General features: G+C 46.0%; 1 protein-coding gene across 1 annotated transcript in view; it reads right to left on the reverse strand.

The window, feature by feature from the left end:
• Positions 1-15,217, reverse strand: part of REL (REL proto-oncogene, NF-kB subunit) — a 92,196-nt gene that overhangs the window by 54,018 nt on the left and 22,961 nt on the right. Inside the window, exon 2 of the mRNA XM_088477315.1 lies at positions 5,295-5,324. Within this exon, the coding sequence (XP_088333441.1) occupies positions 5,295-5,324 (30 nt within the window). The remainder of the gene's footprint in view (positions 1-5,294; positions 5,325-15,217) is intronic.

The raw sequence follows: 15,217 nt of genomic DNA on the forward strand, positions 1-15,217 counted from the left end.
GGAGCTGTCCGGCTTCTGAACAAGAAACAGGTTGGTATAGAAAGTAATTTTTTGAGGAGGAGAAACTGGGACAATGACAAGGGAGGCTAGTAGTGCCTGAATTGAGTTCCTCAAAGTCACTGCCCTTCTGTGTACTGATGGAAGACCTGTGGAAAAGAACTGGCTTTGAGGGCCATCCTGGAAGATGAGTGTAACCCCGGGAAAGAAACATCTTACCCAGGTATCTGCAGAAGTCAACAGCCAGGTCACTGCAAAGAGTAGAAGGCTGGCCGCCAACACTTGAAGGTCCCAGGAGGGGGCTCGCCCCATCAAGCCGACGGCTTGTCACCCGGCTTGGGAGCCAGACGATGGGTCTACCAGGACTGGCAGCCTCTTCACCTGGAAACTTTAGAGGAGGGACCCTGTGACCTTGAGTAGGACTGTCCCCTGGCTTTGCTTTGTGGATGAAAGGAGCAAAAGGACAAAGCTTTTGACTTAGCTGCTGTAGCGACAATTCTATCCAATTTGGGCCCGAACAAGATATTACCTGAGAAAGGCAAGGCTTCTAGAACCTTTTTGGAATCTGAGTCTACCCTCCAAGTACGCAACCAGAGCGCTCTTCTAGCAGCTACTGCGCAAGCCAAGACCTTGGAGGAAAGGAGGCCAGAGTCAATGGCCACTTCCCCCAGGTAAACACTGGCGAATGAGGTCCACTTTGGACAGTAGTTAAGATTGGTGGGTACTATTGCATAGGCCTTCCTCAAGAAAATCCGCTCAACACCCTAGAGCTTTGGCCACCCAAACCGAGGCAAGAGCTGGACAAAGAGCCGAACCTGCGTTGGAAAAGATGGATTTTAGAAAATTTTCCATTTTCCTACTCGTAGGATCCTTAAGAGAAGCTGCATTCGGGATAGGCAGGGTTGTGGACTTGACCAAACAAGCTGTGGACATCCACTGAAGGTGGGGATTCACGCTTGGTCCTATCTGCAGCTGAGAGAGGGTAAAAGTTTAAAATGCTCTTAGATACCTGGAAACACTTGTTAGGGTGTGTCCAAACCTCTGCTAGGAGATCCTCTAATTGAGGAGAGAAAGGAAATATTGCTTCCTTTTTCTTCCATTTAAAAAGGGGCGCCTCCACTGTAGGTGTGATTTCAGAATCCTTAATTAATAGAGCAGCCTTGACCAAGGCATCTACATCCACCTGGCACTGCGAGTCCACTAGAACAGACAATGTTTCCACATATGACGTCACAAACACATCCTCCTCCGTAGCCTGAAAGAAGAGGAACAATTGATATGTAGACGGTTGATCCATCCTCTCTTGTAGTGAGACCCTGGACCGGCTGAGAGAAACTCTGACCCATGTTGGTTCAAGTAGGGCTGTTGAAGGCAAAGGAGGAGTAGGCTTAGAGGCCTGCCGCTGGGTGGCCAACTGTAACATCCTGTGACAGGTGGATGCTCACGCTGGTTACTGAAGGAGACACACGGCCGAAATGCTCCCACGTTGCGTTCCTGCAAAGCAAGTTTCACACAAATCATCGTGCTCCTGGTTCGGAGCTGCAATAGACGAAGAACAGTTCTGACAAGACACTGTGCACATCACCGCAGTGCCCCCTTCCCTGGGGACTTTTGCTGCCTGAGCTCTGGAAAACAGAATAATGAGTACCAGGAAGTACCCCTACACACTTTGGTATAATAATAATAAAAGTGGGTGTATTGGGGAAAAGGCACTGAATGTTGAAAGGACCACTTAAGAGAATAAGTGGTACCGAACAGTATTACTGTTAAACACTGAATTAATGGGCACCTTATAAACAAATAAGTGTGTCCCTAAATTTACTAACCACTAGCAGAGATTAAGTATAAATGTAACTAACCACTAACTTACATAGTGAGAAAACAGTTTAAGAATAGTCACAGGTGTAATAAAGATTATAAACACAGTACTATCTATATACAAGCACACATATAAAACATTAAATGTTGGATAATGCAATAATGGGCAATAACTGCTCAACAATCAAACCCCAACAGGGGAGAAAGGTTCCTGATACAATAACCTGACACCCGGTTGTGAGATATAGGGGAGGCAGGAGCCCATGTCTCTCTCTCTCTCTCTCTGTGCAAGGCAATGTGGAAATGGCCACAAGGTGTCTGCAGGGGGAAGGGAGAGGAGTTGGAGCAGCCCTGTGGCGGATATACTAGGCAGGGGACATGCCAAGGGATGGGGGTGGAGCTGGTCTCCCCCTGTCTGGCCGACCCCAGGGAATGGTTCAGCTCAGAAAGAGGGCATCCCGTTTAGGCAACTTCTCTAGGGGGGACCCCACTGCCAGCACAGGCAGTCACCTACCCGACGTTCCGGTTGTGGCTGTGCTCTGGTCTGTGTGAGCAGGAGCCGGCTGGGGTCACAGACCCAGTCACCAGTGCTTCAGCCACAGGAACAGGGGTGTGGTGGAGCGGCAGCGTGGGTGTCAATGACACTGACCTGCTGCCTGCTTAATCGAAAAGAAAAGAAAAGTAAAGAAAACTAACTAGGTAGAGGCTGTAGTAGCAGTCCCTAAAAACGTGCCCACTCATGAGGCACCAAATTAAAACTGTCTCTCTAGCTGAGGAGGTGGAGTAAAGGGGATTTGGTGCCCTGCTCCACTCTATACCCATGGTTCCCAGTGTCCCCAAGGCTGTTGTAAGAGAAGGGGATAATATTTTAATAAACTCTGTTTCCTTTTTCAAAAGCAATTTCGGTGATTACCTGGAATCCACCTTCAGAGCACATTAATACAGCACAAGCACTTGTTTTGCAATGCTGTGTGATCCATATTATGTTATACATGATATAATTTATTATAATTTTAATTATATAGCGCTTTTCTCCAGAAGGACTCGAGGCGCTTTATGCAATGCTGTGTTATTCATAATATGCTATATATGTAAATATTTAGAAAGGTGGAATCCCCCCTGTCAAATCCATGCACATACCAGTATTTATTAAGCAGCAGATGTGGCTTATTCTCAAGTCATACTTACACAGCCTTAATTGACAAACTGCAATCCACCCAGCAAACTAATGAGTTATTGACAAAGGGCCTGATTCAGCTGTCGATACAAAATTCCATCGCAGCTGCAATCTCTCACGGAAACATAGAACGCAGATCAGGCGGCCATCAGCCTTCTGAGTAAGTCTAAACTGTCGCAGACATAGCGGATGTCCAGACACGCAGAGGACTCTCCTGCTGCTGCGAGCAAGGACACAGTGGCTAATTTTTATGGATGCCCAGAAAATAGTGTTTAAACGGTCCAACACGCCTGCGTTTTTCTAACCAGGGCCACTACCTCCCCAAATGCTGACTACCTGTCACTCACTTTGCTAGTGAATCCTCTGTGCGAGCCTAATTCGAAAAACAATTACTGCGCGTGCGCAGTGCAGCTTACATGCATGTGCGATGGCTCATAATCACTTAATCTGCGTAATTGTCAGCATTGCGTCCACCTCTCTATCAGGCGCATAGTGAAAACAGTACAATATATATTTATGTGACATGCTACACAGCTCAAAGGGTTTGTGTGTTACTGGACTACAGGATCATTTTGATCTGGTTTTAAAAACCCGGGTTATGGTGCGTACACACTAGACGATATGCTCCCTGAGCGATATCGTCTAGTGCAGTGTTGGCTAACCTTGACACTCCAGCTGTTGTGGAACTATATATCCCAGCATGCCCTGCCACAGTTTTAGCATGCCCTAATAGCAAAGCTGTAGCAGTGCATGCTGGGTTATGTAGTTCCATAACAGCTGGAGTGTCAAGGTTAGCCAGCACTGTTCTAGTGTGTCCCCGGCAGGGTGTGCTCAATGTCGTTCATGACATTGAGCACACCCGCTGAACGATATCATTAACGATGTCGTTCAGCGCCGGGCTCTCTCTATAACATGCAGCAACCTGACTACATCGGCAGGTTGGCCTGCATGTTAACCCGATTAACGATGATGACGACGAACGACCCGCGGGAACGCGCGTCGTCGTTATCGTTCATCGTTTTTGTGTTAAAAATGGACGATAAAGTGGACGACTGAACGATAACGATATCGTTATCGTTCAGCCGTCCACTTTTATCGCCCAGTGTGTACGCACCATTACTGTGCAGTGTGAAAGGGCCCAGTTGAAATAACCCAGGCATTTCAACTCGGGTAGCGAGTAGGGTTAAACAAGAGTTCTACCCGGCTCACGGAGCGGTGTGAACGGGTAACCCGGGTTCCATTCACTGCATAGGGAGAGCCCTCATTTGTGGCCCTTCGCTCCTTTATGGTCCCTCGCCGGCTAAGCAGCGATGGCAGTGACGTCATCTAATGCCGGGTCGGGCCGCCAGTCTGAAAGGGGTCTCAGGCGGGTCGCACACGGGATCGACGCATGCACAAATCCCGCAATTAGCGATGTGAAAGGGGTATAAATATATAAACTAAAATATATTTTTAGAAATGGAGAGTTCTGGTTTCATTGATTATAACTGGTAAGTAATGATGTCTCACTTTAATGTTCAATAGGAAAATGTATGTATTATATAAAATAATGCACCCACTACTGTAAAGTAATACAGATATAAGAGGATACAAGCTGACTTGCTTGCAGCCCCATCTGAGAGGGAGCAGCCAGGTGGAAAGTGTCAGGGGCATTGCACGGGCATGTGTGTAGGGTAGACAAATGGCCTTGATTCACGACCTTGTAGAGCAGGGTGTGGGGCCATAATGACGGAATTCAGAGTGAAACGTGTCATCAAGCCACGCAGAATATCCACTTTACTCAGAAAGTAGGCAGGAGTGTTTAGCGGGGCAAAGTTTCCAGGATACTTGCCTACTCTTGTCAGAGTGCAGGAGAGTTACTCGAGATTTTGGAGTCTACCGGATGTTTCGGGAGAGTAGGGATGTATGAAGTCACTTCAGACTGCGATCACCTATTTAAAGCATTTATTCTGTAGCCTTGTGCAGTAATCATAGGGACTTCTAATATCTGTATAATGTATTATAGGGTTTATATTATTTTGTATATAGTACTCCGTGGAGTCTGAGGCAGCACTAACTATAAAGATGGTGGTTTGTTCATGGCACAGCAGAGGTATTCAACATGCGACTCTCCAGCTGCTGTGGAACTGCACATTAGGATCATGCTAACACTGTGTCAGTACAGATTGGAATGTGTAACTCCACAGCAGCTGGAGGGCCCCATGCTGAAAACCCCTGCTCTATGGTCTCTGGTTTAGGCAAGTGATTACCCCACTAATACTGTCTCAGTGTTACTTTAAATATATAAAAACATTTCACTTACCCAGAATTGTTTTCTGTATCATCATATGACCTGCCAGGAGAAAAAAAGATTTGATCAACTAGTTTAGTTAGAGCATATCAATATGGTGAATACAGATGACATATACAGTCAGGTGCATAAATATTGGGACATTGACAGAATATTCATATTTTGGCCTCTGTTCACCACCACAATTGCTTTGAAATGAAACAAACAAGATGTGCTTTAACTGCAGACTTTCAGATTTAATTTGAGGGTAATTACATCCAAATCAGGTGAACGGTGTAGGAATTACAACGGTTTCTATATGTGCCTCCCACTTTTTAAGGGGCTAAAAGTAATGGGACTATCAACTCAAAAGCTATTTCATGGACAGGTGTGGGCTATTCCCTCGTTATTTCATTATCAATTAAGCAGGTAAAAGGTCTGGAGTTGATTCTAGGTGTGACATTTGCATTTGGAATCAGTTGCTGTCAACTCTCAATATAAGATCCAAAGAGCTGTCACTATCAGGGAAGCAAGCCATCATTAGGCTGAAAAATCAAAACAAACCCATCAGAGAGATAGCAAAATATTAGGTGTGGCCAAATCAACTGTTTGGAACATTCTTAAAAAGAAAGAACGCACCGGAGAGCTCAGCAACACCAAAAGACCCGGAAGACCACGGAAGACAACTGTGGTGGATGACAGAAGAATTGTCTCCCTGGTGAAGAAAAACCCCTTCACAACAGTTGGCCAAATCAAGAACACTCTCCAGGAGGTAGGTGTATATGTGTCAAAGTCAACAATCAAGAGAAGACTTCACAAGAGTGAAGATCTTCTCCACAAGATGTAAACCATTGGTGAGCCTCAAAAACAGGAAGACCAGATTAGAGTTTGCCAAACAACATCTAAAAAAGCCATTACAGTTCTGGAACAACATCCTATGGACAAATGAGACAAAGATCAACTTGTACCAGAGTGATGGGAAGAGAAGAGTATGGAGAAGGAAAGGAACTGCTCATGATCCAAAACATACCACCTCATCAGTGAAGCATGGTGGTGGTAGTGTCATGGTGTGGGCATGTATGGCTGCCAATGGAACTGGTTCCCTTGTATTTATTGATGATGTGACTGCTGACAAAAGCAGCAGAATGAATTCTGAAGTGTTTCAGGCAATATTATATGCTCATATTCAGTCAAATGCTTCAGAACTCATTGGACGGCGCTTCACAGTGCAGATGGACAATGACCCGAAGCATACTCCAAAAGCAACCAAAGAGTTTTTTAAGGCTAAAAAGTGGAATGTTATGCAATGGCCAAGTCAATCCCTGACCTGAATCCGATTGAGCATGCATTTCACTTGATGAAGACAAAACTGAAGGGAAAATGCCCCAAGAACAAGCAGGCCTGGCAGAGCATCACCAGGGATGAAACCCAGCGTCTGGTGATGTCTATGCGTTCCAGACTTCAGGCTGTAATTGCCTGCAAAGGATTTGCAACAAAGTATTAAAAAGTGAAAGTTAGATTTAGGATTGTTTAGTTTGTCCCATTACTTTTGGCCCCTTAAAAAGTGGGAGGCACATATAGAAACCGTTGTAATTCCTACACCGTTCACCTGATTTGGATGTAATTACCCTCAAATTAAATCTGAAAGTCTGCAGTTAAAGCACATCTTGTTTGTTTCATTTCAAAGCCATTGTAGTGGTGAATAGAGGCCAAAATATGAAAATTCTGTCAATGTCCCAATATTTATGCACCTGACTGTATATATAATATCTCAGCTAGGATTTATTATTGTGGCCTTTAAAGCAGAAAGTTTACTGAAACAAGGGAACTACAGTATATACTCTTGTCTCTAATAAAGACTGTAGTCCTACTAAACAATGACACAAAGTGGGGGGAATTCAATTGTCTTTCTGGGCGATGGTAATTAATGGGAGTCCGACTGAGCAATCCAATTGTTTTTGGCGCCCATTAATTATCGCACTAGTCGCTTAAAGTTGCTAAACCCGTCTAAAGTCCCGGCCAGGGCGTCCAAACCACGGGCTTTTCGCACATTTGTACTCGCCACCTCAGGAGGCAGCAAGCAGTAATGTCGGCGCTGGCAGTTCTCGCGCTCGAATGGAGCAACAATTGAATTGCTCCTTCGGGTGCCCATTAGTTATATGACTCCCCCCCCCCCCCCACTGAGCCAGTATACACTGCAGCTATGAAAGGCAACCTTATACACTTCTGGGGCCACAGTTGATGGCTCTTATAACCTTCAAAAGCACATCACCCTTAGTCTTGGTATTAAGTTAAATCAATAAATTTATTCAAAGCTAGAGACACCTATCTAATATAACATATTAGCAGACATTTTACAAACTATAACAGGCGCATATGACAACAAAGCATAAAGGAGCGAGGGGCCACAAGTGAGGGCTCAAGAGGGCCACATGTGACCTAGGACAAACAGTAGCCCATCACTCTTCTACAGAGTTCTTATCCAGATGACATGCCAAAAAGCCTTTCATGGCTTAAAATGACTGATAGGACAGATACAGATAGGCACAGCTCAGGCTGCAATGAAACTTAAAGATATCCACACCTAATAACAATTACACACGCTGGTTCATTCATAAAACTGCAGTGACTGTTCTATACTGTGTAAGTTTGTCTACCATATTACTGTGTGGCCTTCAATAACTGCGCCGTCTATCATGACTAAGCCCCACTGTGGGAGGACGTGGGAAAACTATTTAAATCTGCAACATTGTAGAGATAGGTGAACTGCTGTTACATGCAATGCTCATTTGGATACTTGTGCTTTACCCTATAAATATCTTATATAAGTAACCCGTTGTACCAGATGGTGCAAAAAGAAAACGTAAGAGTGTTGATAGAATGCACAAATAGCCAAATTCAGCGTCGCACACAATAGCGATGTTCTTGCAGTTGAGAGATTTTTTTGCAACTCCTAAAACCATGGAGAGTGCAAGCGTTATTGGCTGAGTTATGGGAGTGTCGTGGGCGTGTCAGTAAAAGCGGACTGGTGGAAGTTTGTATGATGGTGGTGTCTATGGACGCACCAATCGGTGTTATTACGTGTACAGACGCTAAAAGTGGGCATCTCAGTCCTTGCCGATTCGGCCGCAAAAATATGTACAGAAAGGAAGAAGTTTGTATAGTATACAGTCGCAGACGGGGGACCATTAATAGACACTGCTGTGGGCAGTTCTGTGTCCACTTCACAATCAGGCCCAAAGTGTTTACATACAGCAGCTGACAAACAATGAATATAATTTTCAGAGCTACTTTGGTAACGGAGAGAAGTATATGTTGATATTAAAATACTGACGGAGGGGATTCCGGCAGTCAGAATGCCGGCGCCGGGATCCCGAAGGTAAGTAGCAGGGTCAGGGGGAGGGTTAGCGTTGTGGCTAGGGGTTAGGCACTAGGGGGATGGTTAGGGTTAGGCACTAGGGGGATGGTTAGGCACTAAGGGGGAGGGTTAGGTGTAGGCACTACGGGGGGAGGTTAGGGTTAGGCACTACGGGGGGGAGGTTAGGGTTAGGCACTACGGGGGAGGTTAGGGATAGGCACTTCGGGAGAGGTTAGGCTTAGGCACTTCGGGGGAGGTTAGGGTTAGGCACTAGCGGGAGGGTTAGGCACTAAGGGGAAGGGTTAGGTGTAGGCACTACGGGGGGAGGTTAGGGTTAGGCACTAGGGGGATGGTTAGGGTTAGGCACTAGCAGGAGGGTTAGGCACTAAGGGGGAGGGTTAGGTTTAGGCACTACGGGGGGGAGGTTAGGGTTAGGCACTACGGGGGAGGTTAGGGATAGGCACTTCGGGAGAGGTTAGGCTTAGGCACTTTGGGGGAGGTTAGGGTTAGGCACTAGCGGGAGGGTTAGGCACTAAGGGGGAGGGTTAGGTTTAGGCACTACGGGGGGAGGTTAGGGTTAGACACTACGGGGAGGTTAGGCACTAGCAGGAGGGTTAGGCACTAAGGGGGAAGTTAGGGTTAGGCACTAGGGGGATGGTTAGGCACTATCGGGAGGATTAGGCACTAGCGGGAGGGTTAGGCACTAAGGGGGAGGGTTAGGTTTAGGCACTACGGGGGGGAGGTTAGGGTTAGGCACTACGAGGGAGGTTAGGGTTAGGCACTACAGGGGAGGTTAGGGTTAGGCACTTCGTGGGAGGTTAGGGTTGGGCACCGCGGATGGATGGTAGGGGTAGAGAGAGAGTTAGGATACCGACCAACAAAGTGTCGGTATTCTAAACCTGTCGGTATGCCAGCATCAGGATTCTTACCACCGGGATCCCAAATGCCGGCATCCCGTACCCATGCCGTGTGATATGTGTGGTAAATTTTAGATGATCTTTACACATTAATCTCAATTTGATGAAATTATAATATAATTTGGATATTCACTAATATAATAATAATAATAATAATAATAATAATAGTTAATAATGAAATAATTTAAGTGTCATTACTTATCTAAGTCTGTCTTGAATTCTAGCTATCCCAATCCTTTGCTGAAAGCAGACATCATTCTAGGGCAGTTTGGTGTGAATACTGCAGGCTTGCATTGTTCCAGTTCATAATTATGCTCTGCACTTATTAGTGTATGTACATACAGGAGCATGGCCAATGAGGTCACAGCAGTGTTACTATACTTCGTTTTTACATTTTTTTGACTGATCACAAAAAATTTTCAGCAACTGTCTATGGGCTGAAGGATTTGGCTGGAGACTCCTAATATAGTTTAAGTTTTAACAAAGCCTCCAAGAAGTGACAATAAGGGGTACATTTACTAAGAATTGTGTCTGGCTCGAGTAGAAACACTCACAGCATTGCTGCAATACGGGAGACTTTTGACAGCTGAAACACTCAAATTCTGATGAATTGTGTTTCGCTGAATCACTGGGCTCGAGTCAATTGAACGCAAATTAAATAGCGCCGGGAGGGAGCACCTGGAGCTATTCAATTCAACGCACTGTTAGGTCGGAGAATGCCCATTCTCCCGCCCCTTAAACGGGGTGCTTAGTTGCGAGAACGGGCATTCTTTGAGCAAACTTCCCGTTGCGATGCTGTTTCCGCGGCACTAAGGGCAGAAAACAGCATCACGCCTGTACTTTTGTCAGATTTTTGCTCGCACCCCTGGAGGGATGTGAGAAGAAATCCTTAACAGAGTCCTGAATTGAATAGCTCCAGGAGCTCCCTCCCGGTGTTATTTAATTTGAGTTCAATTGAATCGAGCCCATTGACAGCCATGCCGCTCACAGCCAATCAGCGGCCGCTTAGAGTAAGTGGCCTCTGATTGGCTGGAGGCCCGGCAAGTTACGGAACCCAAAAAGTTTTCGTCACTTGTCGGGGAAGAAATGTATGTGGAAGCACATACATCACTTCAGTGTCCAAAATAGTCTGGGTGAGTCTGTTTGTGTTTTTTTTTCATGGCTGGAGAAGAGGACCGACCTGCGCCAGAGGGTAGGTGAATATTTTAATTTTTTTTTCTTTTAGGGATAATTGGGGATTTCTACTGGACAAGGGGACTGAGGACCGGGAACAAGGTGTGTATAGTATGTACTATATGTTTATGTGTAATAAACGTATACTTTCTACGGTGTGTGTGTCCTGTTGTTTTTTTTACTATTTTTCTTAAAAGTGGGGGTACCGGTGCAGGCCGCCTGCTGGCACTTGTAGTTCCACGAGTGCCAAAGGGCAGGCAAGCTGGCACCTGTAGTCTCACTGTAAAAAACAATAGTATACATTTATGATTATCACCATTACCCCTGCACTCACCGGCCAGGGTTACAGGGAAGAGCCCCGGGCTTCAGCTCAGGCCTGAGATGCTCAGGAGAGGGGGAACCCCTTTAGTGGGGGGTCCCCATCTCCTCTGTGATCCCCGGCCTGGGCTGACTAGTTTGGGGTGTTAATGCTTTCACCAGGGGACTAGGTGAAAGGGTCCCCTGGCTTTGGCATTATACTCCGACTATTTTTTCCCTGTGTTTCTAAAACCAAGACCGGCTCACAGAGCTCAGAGCTGGTTCATAACATACAGGGGACCCCTACACATTTTGTACCCCATATTTTTAGAACCAGGACTGCCTCACAGTGCTCAGCACTGGTTATGCTTTTTTGGGGGGCTCCTCACGTAATTTTTTACAAAAATTTAACCCTTTCTTTGTTTTATTTACATGCAGAAACATACACGGATCACACTGATCTGTGTATGTTTCTGCTAAACACGCAGATCAGGAGTAGTCTATTTAAAACTTAGGCCCATATTCAATTAGAAGCGGAAAGCAGAGATCGGCGAAACTTATCTCCGTATTCAATTCCATCTGCTTTTCACGTACGTAGAAAGTCAATGCAAAACGATAGTCTAAAAAAATTTGCCTCTGAATAGCAGGACAAAAGAAGTGCAACATTTTTATTTTGGAGTGCAATAGTGGGAAAACCTCTCTGCGCCCTTGGGACAGCCCCCCAAAGGATAACTGCGTCAAAAAAATGCCTTTAAAAAATGAGGAACACCCCAATATAGTACTTTGAAGTTGGGGTCGAAAAAGTAGGGGGACAACTTCGCAAACTAGTGAAATAAGGTTCTGAGGGTGCTCTAAGAAGGGGTCAAGTGGTTTTGGGATTGCAGGTGCTTTTATGAGGGCGGAATTTCACTTTTATTAATACTTCACTTTAGAGACATTAAGAGATGCTTGCACCCATTTTCAGGTACTCCAAATTTGACTGGTCTACTTATTTTCACCATAAAAAGTGCTTTATGCCATTCTTCACCACTTGTGCAAAGATGCTACTTAGAGGCAATTGTACCAACTTAAGTACCCTTAACAGTTTAATTAGGACTAATCGGGCACTACTACATTGATCCCCAATGTTTCTGCATCTTCCTGGGGAGTTCAGGCTGATTTCCCCGATTCTGACACCACTTTCCGCCTGTTTTGACTTCGCGTGTCGCCGTTTTCATGTCTTTTGGAATTGAATAGGGCAAATAGCGGGGACGCGCCCGATAAGTTTCCGCGGTCAAAAGACGCGATGTAGGCGAAAAGTCCGGCAGTTGGAACTTTATCGCGGGTACGAAACTAATTGAATACCGCCCATAGTCTATTTTAAAAGTAGTCTATTTTAAAACTTCTTGACCGAGGGTCTGATTCAGAGCAGCTCGTAAGCGGCCGCTCGTTCGTTCCGAGCGATGTTTGCACAACTGCGCATGCGTACGGATCGTAATACGCATGCGCGAACCAGTCAGTGCGGCCGAAAATCGCTAAATAGCGAATGCCTGCTATTTTGAGTGACATGAGGAGGCGTATTTGGGTGGTAACAGGGGAAGGTGCTTGAAAACGGGGAGTGGAGATCAGAACGCAGGCGTGCTTAAAGGTCAAAACGGGCGTTTTATGGGTGTGCATAATTAATACAGCAGCGTCATTGACCACGTCACTGGGTTATTTTATAGTCAGGACTGCTCGCAAGATTGTGGTAGGAAAAACCAACCACAAGAATAGCGAGCAGTTCATACGCTGGTCGATGTACTCGATTAATCTAATAAATAGCGGACATGACGTAGGATGCGAGCGGCCAGGGGGCGTAGTTTTCCAAAAAACGACCGCAAGTTTTGTTCGCTCGTTCAGACCTAGAGGCGTGAACAGACCGCAAAGAGCGAACAGTTAATTTGAATAGCCACCCCTTTTTTCTGAACGAGCGAGCGCAAATAGCGTCCGGCTCTGAATCAGGCCCCGAGTTTGCTAAAATTACACCTGTGATTCTAAGCACGATTCTTGGTAAATTCCCACGTTGTAATCCTGACTATGGAAAGTACCAGAGAGTTTGGCTGATGGTGTATGTATTTCTTTGTGTTTTCACCCGTGTTTTGCAGATGATTTTTCATGATTTCTCACCCGAGTTTACCTTTAGTAAATTTGCAAGTTGTAAAAAATGGCCAAACACACCTGTGATTGACATCTCAAACAGAAACGATTCTTAGTAAATTTACCCCTAATGGTGCGTATCCACTACGCGACCTTACTGAGCGATTGCACGATTACGACATCGTAATCGATCAGTAATCGGCCGCAAGTCGGGCACTTAAATGTCAAAAACGACTATCGATGCGTGTGCCCGCTGGTCGTTTTTGACATCTATCATCGCCCGCACATGCTGGTCAACCTGACGATCATGTCAGGTTCAGCATGTACGGGGATGATGGATGTCCCTACACTGAACAACTGAACGTTCAGTGTAGGCACATCACACACTGTGAAACGACTGCACGATTACAATGTCGTAATCGTGCTCTCGTTTCTCCGTGTGTTTGTGGATACGCACCTTAAGTGTGAACCGTTCAATTTTACCTTTATGCATGTAATGTTTGAATTCAGTTGTCCTTTAAGAAAGCCACTGTTATTTATGCATTGCTTAAGGTATTTTGTCACGTTGGCAAACCTGGCTTCATGCCCGATTACTCTTTTGTGTATTTGCGGGAATCATGAAGGAAGAATGTAGTCTAACTAGCAAAGGCACAATTTATACAGACAGGTTACAATTGTTTCCCAGCAGGGGAAGTCTCTTGCACAGTGCTCATTGAACTTTGGAAGACAACTATGGGCCTGATTCAGACCCACTCGCGAGCGGCTGTCCGCTCGCAAGTGGGTCGATGTTATGGACTGAGCATGCGCACGACGGAGGGAGCTCCGTCGTGCGCATGCGCCAGACGCGACGAGCGAAGGAAAGTCCTTCGCTCGTTGTGTCCGATCAAAGGGGGCGTGCTGTCAATGTTGATTGACAGCACGCCCCCTTTGGTGGGCGTGCCGGGGGCGTGCCTCCCTGACGGGGGCGTTCCCACGGGAACGCCTCCCGTCAGAAGCCGGCCCACTGACATCACTAGTGACGTCAGTGGGAGTGATTTTGGCTCTGATAGAGCCAAAATCACTCCGGAGCTTAGGGTTGAAAACCTCAACCGCAGGCTCCGGCTCGCAAATTCGATGGTCGCGATGGTCTCGACCATCGCGACCATCACAATGCACGCTCATATAGCCTGTGGGTGGTGACCCACAGCTATACGAGCGTCCAGGAGGACGCTCCATGAAAATGGAGCCCGGCCCTCATTCAGAGCGTGCGCTCTGCTCAGAGCGTACGGCTCTGAATGAGGGCCTATAACTGGTAGGATGCATAACCAGAAATTCTGGCATGCATTATCAGACTGTTTTTGGCAAGCACACTTTTGCGATTGGAAATACATATGATATTGTTCAACTTCCATGCAATATGAAGCTGTGCCCATGCAAAACAGTGGGATTATAATTGTTGTTATCTGCATAACTTCTCCATTGCACCTTATACTAGCATGCAATATCATATCCAGCAATAAATACAGCTCACTGCCTAGCATATTACCATATAATTCCTGCAATGCCAACACACTGCATTTACCAGTACCCAGTAGACTTTATTTAGCAGTACTGAGACAATGTGCAAACTACTGCCTACTGTGTGATGCACAGCACAGGCAACATATATGCTCTCACCAGTGCCCATCATATATATATATATATATATATATATATATCCTGCATTGCCAGAAGCCAACAAGTTGTACCCATAAAAAGCAAACATCACCAAAACATGTGATAGTACACTACTGCTAGTACAATGTACATAATGCTGCTTTTTTGTATTTTGTATGCAACAGAGCAGGTGCTTCTGAAGAGAGGAAGGGGCTCATGTGCACTCCCCGTGCGGGGTCCCCTCCTCTCTCCCCGGTGCCCAGCAGCCGACTGATGTGGACGGCCAGCCAACGGAGCATTAGTAGACTCCGGGCACTAAAGTGTACCGAGAGTCTACTGCGCAGGCGCAGAACACCGGAAAAATGGCCGCGGCAGGCATTTTCAAGTGTTCTGAGCAGCGCTGACACCCGCCGCAGGACCACGCACAGGTAAGTTTAAAATAATATGAGTGCAGGGTGTGC

The sequence above is a fragment of the Taudactylus pleione genome, unplaced genomic scaffold (assembly GCF_031769625.1).
Source record: "Taudactylus pleione unplaced genomic scaffold, aTauple2 ptg000201l, whole genome shotgun sequence".
NCBI classification, from domain to species: Eukaryota; Metazoa; Chordata; class Amphibia; order Anura; family Myobatrachidae; genus Taudactylus; species Taudactylus pleione.